The following is an 18232-nucleotide window of genomic DNA, read 5'->3' as shown; positions in this document are numbered from 1 at the left end:
TTAAAACAGCAGAGCTCATAAAGAGACATATAGACCGGGATAGAATGAGAGCCCAGAAATTAACCCTTACCTCTACGGCCAAAAGAACTGCACAAGGGTGCCAGGTTTCTCCAGTGGGAAAAGGACAGTCTCTTGAACAAATGGTTCTGGGACGACTGGATACCCACTGGCAAAGGAATGAGATCGGCCCCACCTCACCCTGTGTGCCAACATCAACTCATCATATTGCACCAATGAACTAAATGTAGGAGATAAAACTATAAAACTCTTGTAAGAAAGCTTGGGTGTCAAATATGTGATCTTGGATTTGGCAATGGTTTCTTAAATATGTCACCAAAAACAGGCAAGAAAAGAAAAAACAGATAAATAGACTTCATCAAAATGAAAGTCTTTTGAAGTCTTTTGTGCTTCGAAGGACTTCACCAAGTAAGTGAAAAGACAACCCATGGTATGGGAGAAAACATGTGCAAGTTATAAATCTGATAAGGACCTAGTACCCAGATTATAACCAAGCCTTGCAACTCAACAAACAAAAGACAATCTAATTTAAAATCGGGCAAAGGACTAAAATAGACATTTTTCTGAAGAGATACACAAATGACCAACATACACACAAGACACACACAAGATGCTCCACATCACTAGCCATCAAGGAAATGCAAATCAGAACAGCAATGAGATACAACTTCACACCACCAGGTGGCTATTATCAAGAAAACAGACTAACAAGTGATGGTGAGCTTATGGAGAAACCGGCCCCCTCATGCAGCCGCTGCGAAAACAGCCCGGCTGCTCCTCAGTGTTAACCGTGGACTCCCCACGGGACCCCGTAATTCCACTCCTGGGTGGGTCCACAGAGGAACCGAGGGCAGGCAGCAGAGCAGATGCTCGTGTGCTGGTATCCGTATGCTGGTATCCGAAGCAGCATTACTGATAATGGCCCAACGGTGGAAACAAACCATGTTTCCATCAACAGATGAAAAGTAAACACAATGTGCTATGTACACACAATGGAATACAGCTGGTCTTAAAGGACTGAAGTACTGACACAGGCTACCACACAGATGAACCCTGAGAACATGCTGAGTAAGACAGGCCAACATAAAACAGGTCACACAGTGTATGATGCCATGTCTATGAATTGACCAGAAGAGACAAATCTGTGGGGACAAAGTACATTAGTGGTTCCCAGGAGCTGGAGGAGGGATGAATAGGGAGTGATTGCTCCTGAGTATCGGTGTCTTTTTGGGGTGATAAGAATGTTCTAGAATTAGATAGTTGTGATGGCTGCACAACATTCTGAATATACTAAAAAAAATCACTTAATGGTACACTTTGAAATGGTAAAAATGGTAAATGTCAGGATAAGTGAACTTTAAAGAATATGCTGCTGCCCACTGCATGGAGTTTCCTCGTAAGGAAACAGAATCCAGCATGTAGGGTCATGTGCACAGGCGAGGTGTTTAACCCTCAGCCAGCCTCACTACTGCCAGGTGATGGCACCCTGTCCTGCTCAGTGACACATGGCAGCCCCCAGAAGAGGCTGAGGATGTCAGGGAGGGCGGAGCATGGGTCTGTGTGCAAGTACACATGGGGACAGGAACCCCGATGCCCGTGTGGCTGCACCTGCAACATGACACGGCCACTACAACCCCTTCATTGGAGCAGGGCCAAGTGGCTTCAGCTGCTCTTAGCCAGAGTCCACGTCGAGGTGGCAAACTGCCGTCCCGACAGCGGGACTTACAGAGCAGCCTAGAGTCTTAGAAATCTCGCCTACCGGACCGAGCACAGGCCACAACGGTGGCTACGTCTACGCCCCAGCCTCATGGAGAGTCATCTCCCAGTCCTGACACTGTCGTCCTCGCTGTCTGCTACGCACGCGCCTGTCACCTCACTGCTGTGACCCCTCCACCTGGAAAGTGGCATTCATTGTTCCCGTTCCAACTGTTCACAAAACTGCAGGCATTTTGCCCCACAGAACATGGCTCCCGCCAGCTCTGCAAGTCCCCCTGCTGGCTGGTGACAGCTCAGGCTCGTAGGTGAGCATGTAGGGCTAACCGTCTGAGCGCTGGCAGGGGACGACAGCGTCTCCATGCTCAGGCGCTTCGCTTCACTCACTCGTGTCAGGCATCTGCTCAGTAAAACGAACTTCTGAACCTTTCAAACAGGGCGTTTTTATGCAATAAAAACATCCTGAGATCAACTTTACTTCAGTATTCTGATTTTTAATTCAATCTCTTTATAATAAATACAGTACCTTATAAATGCCTGCTGAAATGAAGTGACCAAACACTGAAACTTTTGTAGACAGACGTCACTTAAAGGATCAGGGACAACTTTAAAGACGCCTAAGTGATGTGTAAGAGTCGCAATGGACTCAAGCCATTTAAAATTCAAATCTTCTAACACTGATTATTTCCAGTTAATCATTCTGACATTCTAAAATTCTCATTACTAAGAAATAACTTGTCTTAGTAACCATGAATTGTGATTTAAAGAACTGTCTCATCACCATATTTAGGAAGCAGTGAAGTCTTAAGAGTGTTTATTTTTAAACAGTGACTTAAAAAGTGAGAAGTCAGTCACTTCAGGAAGAAAACGTACGTGACTGGCGACCTGTCATCAGGCAGAAGAACAGAGGCTGGTTGTTTGCCTTCAGGAGGAAAGTGGCCTGAACCTGCAGACACTAATTCTGACTCGGACGTGGTCGTCCACGCACAAAGCTTCCAGGGTTACGTTACATCAGCCTTACTGGTAAGGCTGTCAGTTAGAAGAGGGAAGAGATGCAAATTGACCCTAAACACACAATTTCTAAAACAATTGTGAACGCTGGTTCAGTAAAATTCCGGGAAACACAGGAAATCCTAGGGACAGCCTGCTTGTCAGGTGGACAGCACGTCCCCACAGCATTTGCCTGTGTGAACTCTGCGGAGCCGATTCAGCAACACGCACCCTTCTGACAGGCGGCACGGGCCTCAGCGTGGTCCTCTCAGGCGCCCTCAGAAGTGTCACATCTGGGGGCTTGAACAGCAGACGTTCATCATCCTGTCCTGGAGGCTGGCCATCTGAGACCAAGGTGTCACAGGGCTGGTTCCTCGGGCCTCTCCCGGCGTACAAACGGCCGTCTGCTCCTGTGTCCTCACGTGGTTGCCCCTGTGTGTGTCTGCGTCCCAGTCTCCCCTTCTTACATGGATGCCAGTCATACTGGAATAGCACCCACCCTGACGGCCTCTTCTTACCTCAGTCACCTCTTTAAGACCCATCTGTAAGCACAGTCCTGTGCTGAGCTTCTGGAGGTCGGACCTGAGTGTATAGATTGTGGAGGACACGTGAAGCCACGGCAGGCACACTCTGAGAATTGGGGATCCACTGAGCAGCAGTCATCTGATCTCAGCTTCGTCCAGGGCCACTGTCACAAAGGCCATGTGCGTGAGGCGGTCTCAGTGGGAAGCCACCTGGGGGCTCACGGCACCTTGCGTGGTGAAGGTGACATGGTACACATGCTTTGTCCCAGCATAAAGCACGCTGGCGTAACCCCATCTGAGAGGTGGAGGGAATGTTTTCCTCTCGCTCGTCTATGTCCGCTGGTACCATTGTCACCCATGGGTCTTCGGTATCTTCTAGGCTGTGCAGGCCTGTGGGTGTGCTGAGGTCACATGTCACGTCTCACACCAGTGTTTCTGTAAAGTGTGCTCTGTGTCAGCACAGGGGCGACCACTGGGCAGCAAGCAGCCTGGGGGCCTGTGGGGTCCCCTGCTGTTTGGATCTTGCCACGGGAGTGTTATGATAGGAGAACACAAGGGAACGAAATTGTGTCTGTCCTCCAGGTGACTCAGCTGGGCCAGCAGGAGAGACGAGCGCTCAGAACACATTCATCACGTTTGGCCCCATCTAGGGACTACAGAGAACAGAGACGATCCCAAGACACGGTGCTCGGACTCTGCACCTACATGTCAGCTGGGGATTAGGGGACCCACAGTGGTGCTGCCTTCACCTGGCCACTTCCTGTGCGTCCCACATGGGGGCGCTCCTAGGCTGACATCACCCGCCAGCTGGTGAGAAGCCAGGGTTAATCACGCTCCAGGGCAGACCACCCGCCATCACGGGGCTGTGACAACAGGCGGGGAGATGGGAACGGGAGACACCCCAGGAGCCCGTCCTGCGGGACAGAGACTGGGTCAGAGTGACAGTGGCCGAGGCAGAGGCTGTGTTCTCCCTGGAGCTGAGCTGGCAGCCCTGTGTCCACGACCAGAAGCCTCTCCAACCTAGTCTCTGGCTGGGAGGTTCCCGCACTGCCGCCTCCCTCCTCAACCTAAATGCACGTCCCCCCACTCCCTGGGACGTACAATCACACCCTCACAAGTCACCACGCACAGCAGTGAGGCCCAGGGATGAACAGATGGTGTGATGGGCCCGTCTGTGATCCCTCGTTACCGACAAACCCTCACCTGTCAATGGGGGGACGTGGCCACACTTTGCTTTCTCAGGTGTCACTTTCTCCGGCGGGCTTTTGGGGGCTGGAGCCAATGCTGCCCTCTTTTCTTGGCCATGGGGAACACGAGGAAACAGTCTCTCCAGCACTTTTCCAACAAACACTGAAGGTACCGAATGACAAAAGAGAAGGAAGAGTTACTTTGGGTGGTTTTATTTAAATCGCACACAGAATTTATTTTAAACCAAGACATTCTGATATTACCACCTGCAAGCAAAGCGACTGACCCCAGATAGGACCTCTGGCCCTGTCCCCACAGGACCCCTGGCCCTGTACCTATGGGACCCCTGTCCCTGTCCCCACAGGACCCCTGGTCCTATCTCCATGGGACCCCCGACCCTGTCCCCACAGGACCCCGGGCGCTGTCCCCATGGGACCCCTGGCCCTGTCCCCAGGCGCTGTCCCCTATAGGACCCTCTGGCCGCCTACAGCTTATTGCTTCCCCAAGGTCCCAAGGTCTGGGATGCCCACAGGAGTGCACCAGCTGTGCCTGTTCCATCCTTCCATGAAACGTTCTTGTTTCTAGACAGACTGTGAGCCAGTTTCAGAATTGAGCATTGAGGCCCTGGGTACCGAGGGCGCCCCTAGATAGGATGGGTCCTTGTAAGTTTACACAGAAGATTCGAGGTACTTTATCAGGGACAAGATCCAGGCCAGGTTGAGGACACACTCTCCACCGCTGTGTACCTGACAGCCAGAGCGCCTTGGTCACCAGCTTGCCTCCTTAGGGTGTCTGCACAGCGTAAAGTCCAGACCAGACATGGGCTCTCAAGGTGGTGCCAGTACTTGAAATGCCCATTTCTGCTGTACCTGAACTCTCCCATGTAGACAAGCCCAGTCAAACCCCACAGGGGCTCTAGAAGCAGAGCTCTCAGGAGGGCCGTGGTCCAAGGGCCAGCCTCAGCTGGACTGTGTCTGGCTGGTGGGACCCCTTGTTTCGGGTTCTGGGCCTTCCCATCAGGAAAAAGGGGACCGGCTGGGGACAGAACACCATTCCAACAAACACCCCGCCTGCCCTGGACAGGGTCCGCCCTCCACGGTCCCGCCTCAGGGCTGCCATGCTCAAGGGCGTCCCTGACTGCCTTTTGTGACAATGAAATCCAGCAGGAGTCACCAAAGTTGCTGCTTCCTGCTTCCGCCACTTTACTAGCAAAGTCGTTTCCCGGCCCGGAATCATAGAAAGGTTCTCAGGAGCAGGTGCTCAGGGTCGAGAGGCTCAGAACAGCGCAACGATCTGCGGGTTCTCGTGGCAGGGCTGCAGGCAGTCGTGATGACACCCCCAGGGACCCTGCGAGTCGGGTGACCGCAGCCCCCACTCCTGGGCGAGCCTGGTTTGAGTCCCCGCCTCTCTGGAGCCCCAGCCTTCCCTCCATTATCCAGCGAGCCCACCTCCTAGGCCCTGACACGCGTCACAGGCCTGCTTACACAGCCCACACGTGGGCTTCCTCCTGCCCGAGACGACGTGCACCCATGCTCATGCCTGGGCCTGCCCCTCGCAGCTGACCCATAAGTGTGCAGTGTGCTCGGCACCTCCTTTCCTCATGCTCTTTTGAACCCCCCCAAAGGCTGAAACCTTCCCCAGCTGGCCTGAGTTCTGAGCCCGATTTCCGGTGACAGACCCCCACACCCTGCAGCACCTGTTGTTTCAACGACACAAAACTGACCTTGCCTTTCGTGCCCTACACCTGTGCTCCTACCCGTCTCCTGGGTCAGGGGCGCTGCTGGCTCCGTGCCAGCCCCCTGCAGACCATCCCCACGACGTCCACACACACCGCGGTCTTGCCTTCAGGGTCGGGGCTGTGACCCTCTGATGCTTCCCCACCCGTCTGTGAGCAAGCACATGGCCACTTTCTGGCACCACGAGTGGCTCCACGCTCATCTGGTATTTATTTTGCTGATAAATATCAAGTCTTTTTTAGCCACAACTGGAAGCAAAGTCTTTTTAAAAAAGAATTACGATTTTTAAAAAATCAGTTTTAAAAGAGCAATGTGTAACAAGCAAAATCAAATAATCAATAACTACTTTGAACCAACTAACACTGCTGGAAGATTCACTGATGAATTTCACTTTATCCCACTACTTGGGGCTACACGCGGATGTTGCCATCAGGCAGACTGCGCCACTCAAACACGATGTCTGAACAGCTGTCCTCTGAAGCCACAGGGTGCCAGCCCCTCAGCACCTGCTGTCCACCATACCTGGAAACAGTACCTTCCTATTTCTAAGGGACACGTAGATGCCATGGCCACTCTGCAATTACCTGGAGTCTCTGATCACGAAAGCAGTTCAAACTTTATTCAAACAGAAGCAATCAGCTATTTTAGAGCAAAACATTCCTTGTACTTAACCTTTCCTGCCACTTTGAGCCTCCAGAGCTGCGAATGAAACAGGGACACTACGGACAGCCTGATGGGTCCCTAAACATGGGCTAAATTCTGTACACAAAGTGAGCTTCTAACTGGCCCAATGTGCTCAGTGGTTCATGTTAAAAGCAGAACACAAATGAAAACTAGCTTTTTCAGGATACTGGATGCAGTGAGGCATCACTTTTAAAAAGCATTTGTTATTTCTGGATGGTTGAAATGCACCTTTTGACCCAGTGCACTGAGTGTGTGTATTTACTTACTGCAAATGTAGGCCTAAAAGTCAATTTAGAGGTTAAAGATCTCTTTTCTGCCTCATTTCCAAAGTGTTCAAAAACAAAACGGAAAAGAGCTGGGTGCTCTGGCCCCAGAAGCAGTTGGGTGTCACACACAGAACTCTCAGGAGCTCACATCACCACATGGCCCTGTCAGGCTCGAGGCTGCCTGCCCACCTTCTCACAGCTCAGCTCGGTACCCCCTGACAGCGGCAGGTTTTAAGCTGAGATGCTGGTGTCCCTGAAAAAGCAGCCCGTCACCAGGAACTAGAAGGGCACATGTAATGCCGATCGCAAAAAACAACCTTCAGGACGCATGCACAAACTGGGACGTGAGGCACAGCCAAAGGTCATGGTGGAGAAATATCAGAGATTAAGTCTCCTGTTCCCCGGGGAATTACATTATTTGATGGGATTTCCAGACAGGCCTGCCTCAAATTGCCATTTCAAGTTAAAAATACATGCCAAGGGCCAGGCCGGTGGCTCAGGCGGTTAGAGCTCCGTGCTCCTAACTCCAAAGGCTGCCCATTCAATTCCCACATGGGCCAGTGGGCTCTCAACCACGAGGTTGCCAGTTCAATTCCTGGAGTCTCACAAGGGATGGTGGGCAGTGACCCCTGCAACTAAGATTGAACACGGCGCCTTGAGCTGAGCTGCCGCTGAGCTCCTGGATGGCTCAGTTGGTTGGAGCGCGTCCTCTTAACCACAAGGTTGCCGGTTCAACTCCCACAAGGGATGGTGGACCTGGAGCTGAGCTGCGCCCTCCACAACTGAGACTGAAAGGACAACAATTTGACTTGGAAAAAAGGCCTGGAAGTACACACTGTTCCCCAATACAGTCCTATAAAAAAAAGTACATGCCATATCCGTAAGTTTTCAGTCAAGTGTGCCTTGGAAATGAGACAGCTAGGGAAAATTAACTATGTACAGTTCAAAAGGAAAGAAAGCCAGGCCGCGGGCAGCAGACCTGTTCAATTCTAAACTCTTGTCCCATGTAGTCCGTTGACTTCAAATCTAACGGTTGGGTATGAAGTAGGAAGTTTTCTCCTCCATGTTTAACGCGGGGTGTGGGGGGCGCTGCGGTGTCAGAAGCCCAGGAACGTGATGAACTGCCCGACAGGGCAGGGGGGAGAACTGCGGCCCCCTGCGGCTCACTGCGCGGCCGGAAAAGTCTCGGATCAGGACAAGTGGGTGCGGACGCGGTTCCAAAAGCCTCCTGCGGAAAAAGAAGGAAGTAGGATCCTTTTCTTCTACAACGTTCCACTGAAACTAAGACCAGAAATGGACGCTACCAGAACGTTCACCGTGGCCAATCTGATGGTGTCCCTCCTCATTCGCCTGGTCAACCAGAGAAAACTGCCAAACCTACCGCTGAACAAACAAAGGCACGCTCACCAGCCAGGCGCCTTTGCGTAGCCGCTGGGAAGGCCCCGCGTCACCACCCGCCCAGAGCTGCGCCTCCGCAACCGGACATCTGCGCGTCTCACTTCAACAGCCACTTTAAATTTTCTTAGGATGCTGCATTTCCCAGAATCTGGTATTTTGAATTCTCTTTTATGTTTAAACACCTGCTGAGTATCTGCCAGCCTACCCATTGTTCTCAGAAATGACATTCAATATGTATTTTCCCCTTTATCCCTTTAATGAGGCACAATATCTAACTTTTGCCTATAATGTAGGACTACAGGAATAAAGTGATAACAGCACTGTATCACTTGATGAAAAAGAAGCTCAGTACAGCACGCTAATTCAGTCCATGATAGTTTCCTAATGAGTTTCATAACAGAATTATAAATGGAAACATAATTAGCTAAGATTTAAGCAAGAGTTGGCCAACTGTCTGAAATATTAATTAAAAGGAAAACAGTACTCAAATGGGACATAATTAGAATCTTACGCCATGACCAACTGATGTGGTACCCCACCTAAGGAGCAGATCTACACTAAATACTCATTTTCTCCCCAAACTTTAATACTCAAAAAACACCCCCGACTTTGTCCCCAACCCTTCCTTGTAGGGTTCATAGCAGCACTCACTGTGTCATTACGATTCACACACATGCACACACAGACACACACACTGAGACCGCCTCCCCTCATCACCACTTTAGGAACCCAAGGGCAGGCCACTGAGAGCCACAATAAGGGGTGCGACAAGGTCCTCCCCGAGACACTGGGTGGCAGAGGACAGGGCTCAGCCGGCTGGGACCAAGGCCTGGATGGAGCACAGGATGGCTCAGCCCCACAGCCTTCCCTGCAGCCACAGCCCTGGCTCCCGCCGGGGTGGGAGGCCCCTGGGGAAGACCCAGCCTGACTGTCCCACAGGGAGAAGCCAACCATCGGCATTACAGCACACACTCTACCTCACCAGCCCACCAGCGGCTGCCACGGGCAGACGGGTCAGGGTGGCCTGTCACCCAGGGTCTGCACAAGTGGCAGGGGAAGCAGCAGAAAGCGCAGTGTCATAAAGGGCCTCAGAGGCACAGAACAGGGAGAAGGGACTGCGGTGATGTGACTCTGAGGTACCCTGGACAGGGGCCACGCCCACTCTGTGCCCCACACAGCCAAGCTGAACCCAAGCAGAAGGAAAACAGGCAGACGGTGTGCAGATGGATGAGCTACCGTACAAATGCTGTGCTCCTGCTATTAGGTGAATGGAGAGGACACCCCGCTATGGAGGTGGCAGGAACGCTGCACAGGGGCTGCTCACTCGTTAAGTGCACAGGTGCAAAGGGCCAACACCGTGCAAGGGGACCAGACCCAGTGCAGCAGGAGCCCACTCGGCAGGGAGCTGGGCCTAGAGTGGCCCAGGTGCCGAGACCCTGCCCCAAAGCCAGTGCTGTCACCCCACTGCAGGTCCCTTGAGATCTGGCTCCCATGAGCACCAGCGATGGGGCACACCCAACTTAGCCATGAATTATGTCAGGTGCTCACCCAGTGTCCCAGGTAGGAGGGAAGCCGCTGAGCTACCCCTCAGGCTATGGGGCCCTCCCGGGTGTACTTCAGTTAGGTCAGGGCTGCCCGGTGCGAGTACACCCCCCCAGAGCCGGTGGTGCAGCTTCCCAGCAGGAAACATAGTGCATCTGAAACAAATTTACTCCTTGCTTCAGAGGCAAAACACCCTCCCCATTAACCCCACGGGGCTTTGCTACAAATTGCCATAAGGGAAGTGGCCGTAAGTGACTGCAACCTACAGTACAGGTTTAGCTCTCTTGGTCTTTACCAGAGGAGTCTGTTTCTTCAAATGTAAACAGGGGCTCCTGACATGCAGCCACTGCCTTGGCCCAAGGTTGCAGCCTGGAACGGCCCTGCCCGCCATCCCCAGGGCCACAGAGAGCTCTAATTGAGCCCAGGTGATGCTCAGAACACGTACTTCAGGACAAGCCTTGAGTAAGAGTCCTGCTTGTGGTCTGCTTCCTGTGTGAGCTACCACGCCAGCGTCCCTTCCATAAATGTGCAGGTGGCCCCAGGGTGGCCTTGCCGCCATCCTGGGACCCGGCAGGATTGAGGAAGAGGGATGTCAGGGCACAAGTGTAGGAAGCCACCACCTTCTCCACCTGTCACACACTGCACTAATGTCACACTCATCACAAGGCACGCGGAGCTGTGGAAACTGAACATGGGAACAGCTCTGGTTTCAGGCATCAGCAAATTCTAAGTGCTTGGAATTTTTCCGTCCACAACCTCACTGAAGTGTGGCCCCTGCAGAAGGGCCGCTAGCGATCTTCTTAAGAGGTTCGTCTAAAACTCTAATATTTTGTTCCCACTTACATCTTATACTTTCAAGACCTATTAACCCATCCTTGCAAACACAATGTTTACACACCCTAACGTTACCTGACAATTTTGTCACGTTCCAATAGAAAAAGGGGGCTGGTTTCAGAAAAGATGTTTGGTGACTGATAAAAACAATGAAAAGCTTTCATTCATGTAAGGTGTATTACAGATGACATAATATTAAGTTGGTTGAAAAGTAATTGTGGTTTAAAAGGTTAAATAATTGCAAAAACTGCAATTACTTTTGCACCAACCTAACAGTTTCTTGTATAGGGAAGTGCACTTAGTAGAGAATCAGAAACATGAAGGAGGAAGAGTGGGTGAGCTGTACTTGGAAGAAGCTGCTGTGCAGTGGACGGGGTCCCCCAATCAAAATGCAGACAAACAGAAGGGGGGCTGGTCAGCAGCATGGAGACCCTGCAACAGCCCCACATCTGTTCCAAGAATCTCAATACTGAGTTGTAAAGCCTGCCAATGCTGCTCCCAGTGGGGGTAGAAAACTGTAGTCTTGGTGCTCACTGAATCTGTTCACGTCCACGCAGAAGCCTGCAGCCAACAGTCTACACGGTGACCTGCTTGTCAAGCTGAGGCGGGGCTCGGGCAGCACCCCCACCGATGCTCCAACAGGAAGCAGGGGGGAGCCATACCTGCTTTTCTCCACACACATTCTGCCCTGCCGACGAATCAGTTTCCTTTTCTTATTGTTAGCAAATGCTTATTAATTATACTTGCCACTGGGCTTTTAATTACAAAGGCCCAAAACATAATCACCTATTTTAAATGTAGAGAAGAAAAAAAAATCATGGTTCCAACTAGTCCAAGTAACAGGAGAAACACACTTAAAACCTTCTCTTTTACCTGAAACCATAAAACTCCCTGTAGAAAACATACAAAAAAAGCTCCTGGACATTGGTCTTGGTGATGACTTTTTGGGTTTGACACCCAAAGCAAAGGCAGCAAAGGCAAAAATAGACAAGTGGGAAGACATGAAACTAAAAAGCTTCTATACAGAAAAGGAAACCATCAACAAAATGAAAAGGCAACCTACTGAATGGGAGAAATACTTGTAAATCATGTATGTGACAAGGGGTTAATGTCCAAAATATATGAAGAACTCATATAGCTCAACAATAAAACAAAAATCCGATTTAAAAGTGGGCAGAGGACTTGAAGAGACATTTTCCAAAAAAAGACACACAGATGGCCAACTGATATACGAAAAGGTGTTCAACGTGACTAATCATCAAGGAAATGCAAATCAAACCCACAGTGAGATGTCACATCACACCTGCCTGAACAGCCATCATTCAAAAGACAACAGAGTAGTGTTGGCGAGTATGTGGAAGATTGTAAGTTGGCGCAGACACTATGGAAAACAGTATGTAGGTTCCTCAGAAAATGAAGAATGGAACTACCTATGACTCAGCAATGCTACTTCAGGGTATTTATGTGAATGCAATGAAAATACTAATTGGAAAAGACAGCTGCACCCCGTGCTCACTGCAGTGTTATTCACAATAGCCAAGACTTGGAAACAACCTAAGAGCCCATCAATGGATGAATGGATAAAGATGTGGTCCTTCCACGCAATGGAGTATTACTCTGCAATAACAAAGAATGAAGTCGACATGGATGGACCTTGAAGGCATTATACTAAGTGAAATAAGTCAGAGAAAGACGAGTACCATATAATACCACTTATATGTGGAACCTAAAAACGAAACAACAAACCAAACTCATACACAGAACAGGTTGGCGTTTGCCAGAGGCAGTGAGGGGGGAATGGACAAAATGGAAGAAGGGGGTCAAAAGGTACAAACTTCCAGAAGTAAAATAACTAAGTCCCGGTGGTGCCATGTACAGCATGGTGACTACAGCTAACACCACTGTGTTGTACAATTCAAAGTTGCTGAGAGAGATCTTTACGGTTCTCATCAGAAGAAAACATTTTTCTGTAACTGTGAAAGGTAATGGATGTTGCCTAGACTGATCATTGTGCAGTAAGTATATACACGTGTGAAGCCACTCTGCTGTACACCTTAAACTTCCACAGTGCGGTACGTCATTTACAGCTCAGCGAAGATGGGGGAAAGTAAAACCTTCCCGTTTCATTGTAATGTTGACATTATAGGGTAACAAATGTACTGAGAAGACATACAGGTCGTTGGGCTTTACCCAACACGGGCGTTGTTGGTGTCTTCTGACTTTCAACGTGAAGGCACTGCCAGGTTTACCAATTAAATGTAGAACGCGCTGCCTGTGCTGCTGGTTAAACACACAGCAGTCAATAAACACCAGAGTGTGCCCCGCGACTCACTTATGTTGCAGGTAAATAGCGTCACCTCTCTTTTACAGACGAAGACACCCGGGCTCAGAGCGGCTGCTGCAGTTGTTCTTTCACGTGGGGAAAGCAGCTCAACGTGTGCAGGCGGGTCGCCGGGGCAGGTCCTGCGTCCGCCACCGGGAGCGTCCGCACTTCCCTCATTTGCTCGTGCAAAGTGCTCGCCGGGTCCCGGGGGGGCCCACCGGCCTGCAGCCCCCGCCACGCCCCAGGGCTGGAGCTGGAGATCCGGGACTCACCTGCGGCCGGGGGGCAACCCCGGACCCGCCCAGCCAACGGCCCGGGGCTCAGGTCTGGGCGCGACGTGGGCCGGGGTCTTGGGCGGGGAGCAGCGTCCGAGCCCGCGTCCTTCCCGGCTCCCCGCCCGGCCGACCGCGCCCCCGCGCCCCCCGCGCTCACAGACCCACGGGCCTCGTCCCCGAAGCCTCCGCTTCCCCGCAGCTTCCCCTCACACCTACCGCGCCTCCGCGCCGCCGCCATGCGGCCCCCCACCGCCGACCCTGCCCGGGCAGGAGTGTCTCGCGGAGCTTCCGGATCCGCCCTTGTAGGCCCGCCCACAAAGCAGGCTGCCCACTCCGAATCCAGGTGCTCCGCCTCTGGGTGCCAATCAGCCGCACCCTGGCTTCGGATTGGATTTTATGGGAGCTGTAGGCGTGGCCTCCGGGTGCATGTGTTCCGCGCATGCTCAGAGAGACGGGACTGGAAGCCGAGTGCTACCCTCCCGGCTTTGGTGGGGTCAGCGGGAGGGGTCTAGGAGAGGGCCGCGGGTCACGGGGCGGGGGTCGGCGGGGGGAAGGGTTGTGCCCCGGTGGCTGCCCACGGTGCCGGCGCCCTTGGTCCCACAGCCCCCATCACAGCAGGGCGCTGGTGGGAGCAGTGGGGGGGTCTGCTTGGCGCCCGCGCTGCGCCGGGCGTCCTTAGGTACCGCAGAAGTTGGGGCGAAGTGGTAAAGAAGAGCCGGGGGGTCGCCCTCCGGAGCCGGCGCCCTCCCGTCCCTCGGACCCGCGTGTCCGTGTCGCACCGCGGTACACCGAGGGACGGCCCTCCACCACCACGTGCACTTCTTCCCTGCGTGTCGCCTTCTCTGGGACCTGGATTTCTCGTTCACCCTTCTTCCCTGACTGCACGACTTGGAGAAGGCATTTCTGAGAGTCTGTGTCAAACACTGTTCCAGGGATGCCTCCGTGAATGGTCTGATGAGAGTATGAAGTGAGACGGACAAAGTGTCACATGGAGATTTGGGAGAAAAAGAGAGCAGGAAAGGGGTTTCCAAGTGGGGAGATGGAGTGGTCAGCAAGGCGTCAGGGAGGGTAGTTTGAGGCAGGCTGAGCTGATGGAGCAGGGCTTGGTGACATCTAGACAAAGAGCGCTGGAAGCATAAGGGACGGCAAATGTTCCCCAGTCCCTGGGTGATTGTGTCTGGGGAGCAGGGCCAAGCCCAGTGTGACTGGAGCACAGTGACTGGTGAGTAAGGGGAGCCACAGATGTGGTCAGATGGGAAGGAGACCTCAGTGTTGGGGCCAGACCACGGAGGGGAATGTATCAACTTTATGTTTTCCAGTGAGTGAGATGGAAAATCACGAGCTGGTTTTAGACAAAGTGAAATTATATGACATCGTCAGAAAGTCACTTGAGCCACTGAGCTGAGAGTAGATTTTGATGGAGGAAGCATGGAAACCAGTTTGAATTAATTGCAATAAGAAAGACCTTGGTGGCTGGTTGGCATCAGGGTGATAGCATGGGACGTTGTGAGAAGAGCTAGTCAAACTTTGGATATATTTGAAGACACAGCAAAAGAGTTTTCTGGTTGACCAAGTAGGAGCTGTGGCAGAAGAGGTGTGGATCTGCTCTGTCAATGGTCTGGATGCTGGAAGGCTGGACTTGCACTGAGGACGTCAGAAACCTCCACAAGGATCATCACTGGGCGTGGGTCATATGCAGTGCTAGGCATGTTAAATTTGAGGTGCTCGTTAGACATGTAAATGTAGGAATCAGTTAAGCAGGTCAACCTGATTTTAGAGTTCAGGAGAAAGGCCCACATTTGACATACATAACTGGGTTTGTCTGCATACAGGTGGTATTTAAAGCTATAAGAGGGAGTGAGCATAGCCAGGGAAGTGGTCCAAGGAGTGAGCTCTGAGATGCTCTAACTTTTGGACAGTGGGGAGGTGAAGGGGTCCCAGCTATGGCACATGAGAGGGCATAGGCAGGGAAGAATGGGAAAGACAGTGGGCTGTCCTGAAGCCAAGCCAAAGAAGTCATCATTTGTCTCAACGGATGTTAGTGGGTTAAGACAAGGACTAATCAGAGACAATTGGATTTGTCATGTGCAGGTTATCAGTGACCTTGATTACAGTAATTTTGTTGAAGTAGTAGAGGTAAAAGCTTAATGGGGATTCAATAGAGAGAACTGCAGGGGAGAAATTGAAGATGTTGAATATACAGCACTCTCTGTTGAGACCAGGGAAATGGGGTGGTAGCTGGAAGGTTTTTAAAGACAGAACACACACACCACATACACACATATAATCAAAAGAGGGTTAAAAAAATCCCAACAGAACACACACAACACACACAGCAAATTTATATGCTGAAGGACCTGATCAAGTTGAGATTGAAAACTGAGTAATGGAACACAAATGACACGATGAAAAAAAATGGGCCAAAGACCTTACAGAGAAAGTAGATATACAGATGGTAAATAAGCATATGAAACGATTGTCCACATCATATATCATCAGGAAAATACAAATCAACCAACAGTGACACACCACTGCACACCTGTTAGAATGGCCAAAACCCAGACACTGACGACATCAAGCGCTGGTGAGGCTGTGAAGCCACAGGAACTCTCACTGCTGGTGGGGATGCAAATGGTGCAGCCACTTTGGAGCACGGTTGGTCTGTTACCCAAGTAAACAGTCTCACCATCTGATCCAGCGTGAGCTCCTTGGTATTGATCCAAGTGAGTTAAAAGCTCATGTCACACAAAAGCCTGCACATGATGTTTACAGCAGCTTTAGTCATAACTGCCAAAATGTGAAAGCAACCAAGACATCCTTCGGCAGGTGATGGATAAATAAACTGTGGTCCATCCAGACAGTGGAGTATTATTCAGCTAAACAAAAAGAGCGCTCAAACCACGGAGGGACCTGAACTGCATATGACTGAGTGAAAGAAGCCAGTCTGAAAAGGCTACAGGCTGTAGGATTCCAACTCTATGACATGCTGGAAAAGGCACAACTATGGGGACAGTGACAGAGCAGTTATTTCCAGGGGTTAGGGGAGGGGTGAACGGGGAGCACAGGGGACGTTCAGGGCAGTGAGACTCCTCTGTGTGACGCTGTGATGGTGGGTACAGGTCATCACACATCTGTCCAGACCCACAGGAGCGACACCAAGAGTGACCTGATGTGAGCTGTGGACGCTGGGTGAGGACGTGTGAGTGCAGGCTCATCAGGTGTCACAATTGTCCCTCTGTGATGAGGGCTGTTGATGGAGGGAGGCTGTGGGCGTGGGAGGGGGGGCGTATATGGGAAATCTCTGTACCTTCCTCTCAATTTTGCTATAATCCTGACACCTCTCTTAAATACAGTCTATTTTTAAAAAGTGATGGTGCAGGAGAGAGAATACATGCTGGATGCCATCCTTGGTTAGGTTGCATCTGAACTTGCCGTTTTCTCCGTCAATGTTCCCACCAGTGTTCAAGCCTACTCTGGACTTCTTGACCCGACAACCAAGTCTTCCCAGAAACCACGTGTTTTCCTTGAGCGCCGTTTCTTTCATTCTTTTACACCCGAACTTTTTGAGAGTTGAAGACAAAGTCAGTGTCACTTTGCCATCTTAGCTGACTGCTGCTCACTGTGTCTTTCACTTGCACTCCTGTGCTGCAGCTGCTCCTGCTACAGTCACAAGGACCCGCGTGTCACCAGTTCTAGTGCACATGGCTCAGCAATCGTCACCACTTGGGTGTCCCAGAAGCACCACCTACCAATCGCAAAGCTGGACCTGGGGTTCCACGCACTCTCCTCCTTCTCCCCCACCCCCGACAGCCCACCCAGTACTGTGCTCGTGATGTTCCACTTCTGCCGTCTAGGTCATGGCTTCCTCGTGCTCACCGGGGTTTCCCAGGCATTTCACAATCCATCTCCCCAGTTCTACTGCTGTTTCCTCATTCCAAACTACCTGCATCTCTTCTCCCTCAACTTCCTCAGGGCGTTGTTCCCTGATACCACAAACTGTAGTGGTTGCCCCTGTAACGTTCTCCAACAAAATCCTGTATCTTCCCTTCAGAGAGGCACTTATACCGTGTTTCCCTGAAAATAAGACCTAGCCGGACAATCAGCTCTAATGCGGCTTTTGGAGCAAATATTAATATAAGATCCAGTATATTAATATTATCCAGTATTATTAATATCCAGTATTAATAATAGATCCAGTATATTAATATTTGCTCCAAAAGCCGCATTAGACCTGATTGTCTGGCTAGGTCTTATTTTCCGGGAAACACAGTAACTTGTAATGATATGCTACTTTGAAAAATACTTTCTCTAGACTGAAAGCTACATGGGGCCTGTGGCCGGTTCTCTGTTTCTTCTGTTCACATATTGAGAGCACATGACAGGCACTGGGCACATTTTTGTGATTTGTGTTGTTGCTGTGGCATGAGTGAATGAATAAATAAATCTCTAAAAGATGAAAGGATGGGGACAAATATGGAGAGGAGGAAAGTAAATTTTAAAATGAAAAAAAATGTACTTAGAATCTAGATTTAGGGTTGCGGTTTGGCACACACAATTCCTTGCTTTTTGACAGTGGGGACAAAGCTGGACAACGCCAGAAATCGGAAGGAGAAATCCAGTTGTGGGCAGGTTTCTTTGCTTCATCTTGTGTTCACTCCCTTCAGCATTTAGAACTCTCCAGTGAAAATAAACTGCAACTGATTAATAGGAGTGATCCATTATACAGCGAAATCTTGTGGAG

At 50.9% G+C, this 18232-nt stretch overlaps 1 protein-coding gene across 2 annotated transcripts in view; it reads right to left on the bottom strand.

Moving 5' to 3' along the window:
* ERICH1 (glutamate rich 1) overlaps positions 1 to 13820 on the bottom strand; it is a 47411-nt gene extending 33591 nt beyond the window's left edge. For both annotated transcript variants that reach the window (XM_081045719.1, XM_081045720.1), the window contains exons 1-2: positions 13708 to 13820; positions 4449 to 4595 (exon numbers count right to left, since the gene is read on the bottom strand). In XM_081045719.1, the coding sequence (XP_080901845.1) occupies positions 4449 to 4595; positions 13708 to 13729 (169 nt within the window). In that variant the 5' untranslated portion in view covers positions 13730 to 13820. The remainder of the gene's footprint in view (positions 1 to 4448; positions 4596 to 13707) is intronic.
* Between the last annotated feature and the right edge of the window lie 4412 nt (positions 13821 to 18232).

This window comes from Rhinolophus hipposideros, assembly GCF_964194185.1.
Source record: "Rhinolophus hipposideros genome assembly, chromosome: 4".
Taxonomy (NCBI): Eukaryota; Metazoa; Chordata; class Mammalia; order Chiroptera; family Rhinolophidae; genus Rhinolophus; species Rhinolophus hipposideros.
The sequence above is the reverse complement of the archived record's forward strand: the minus strand, read 5'-3'. Positions and strand labels throughout refer to the sequence as shown.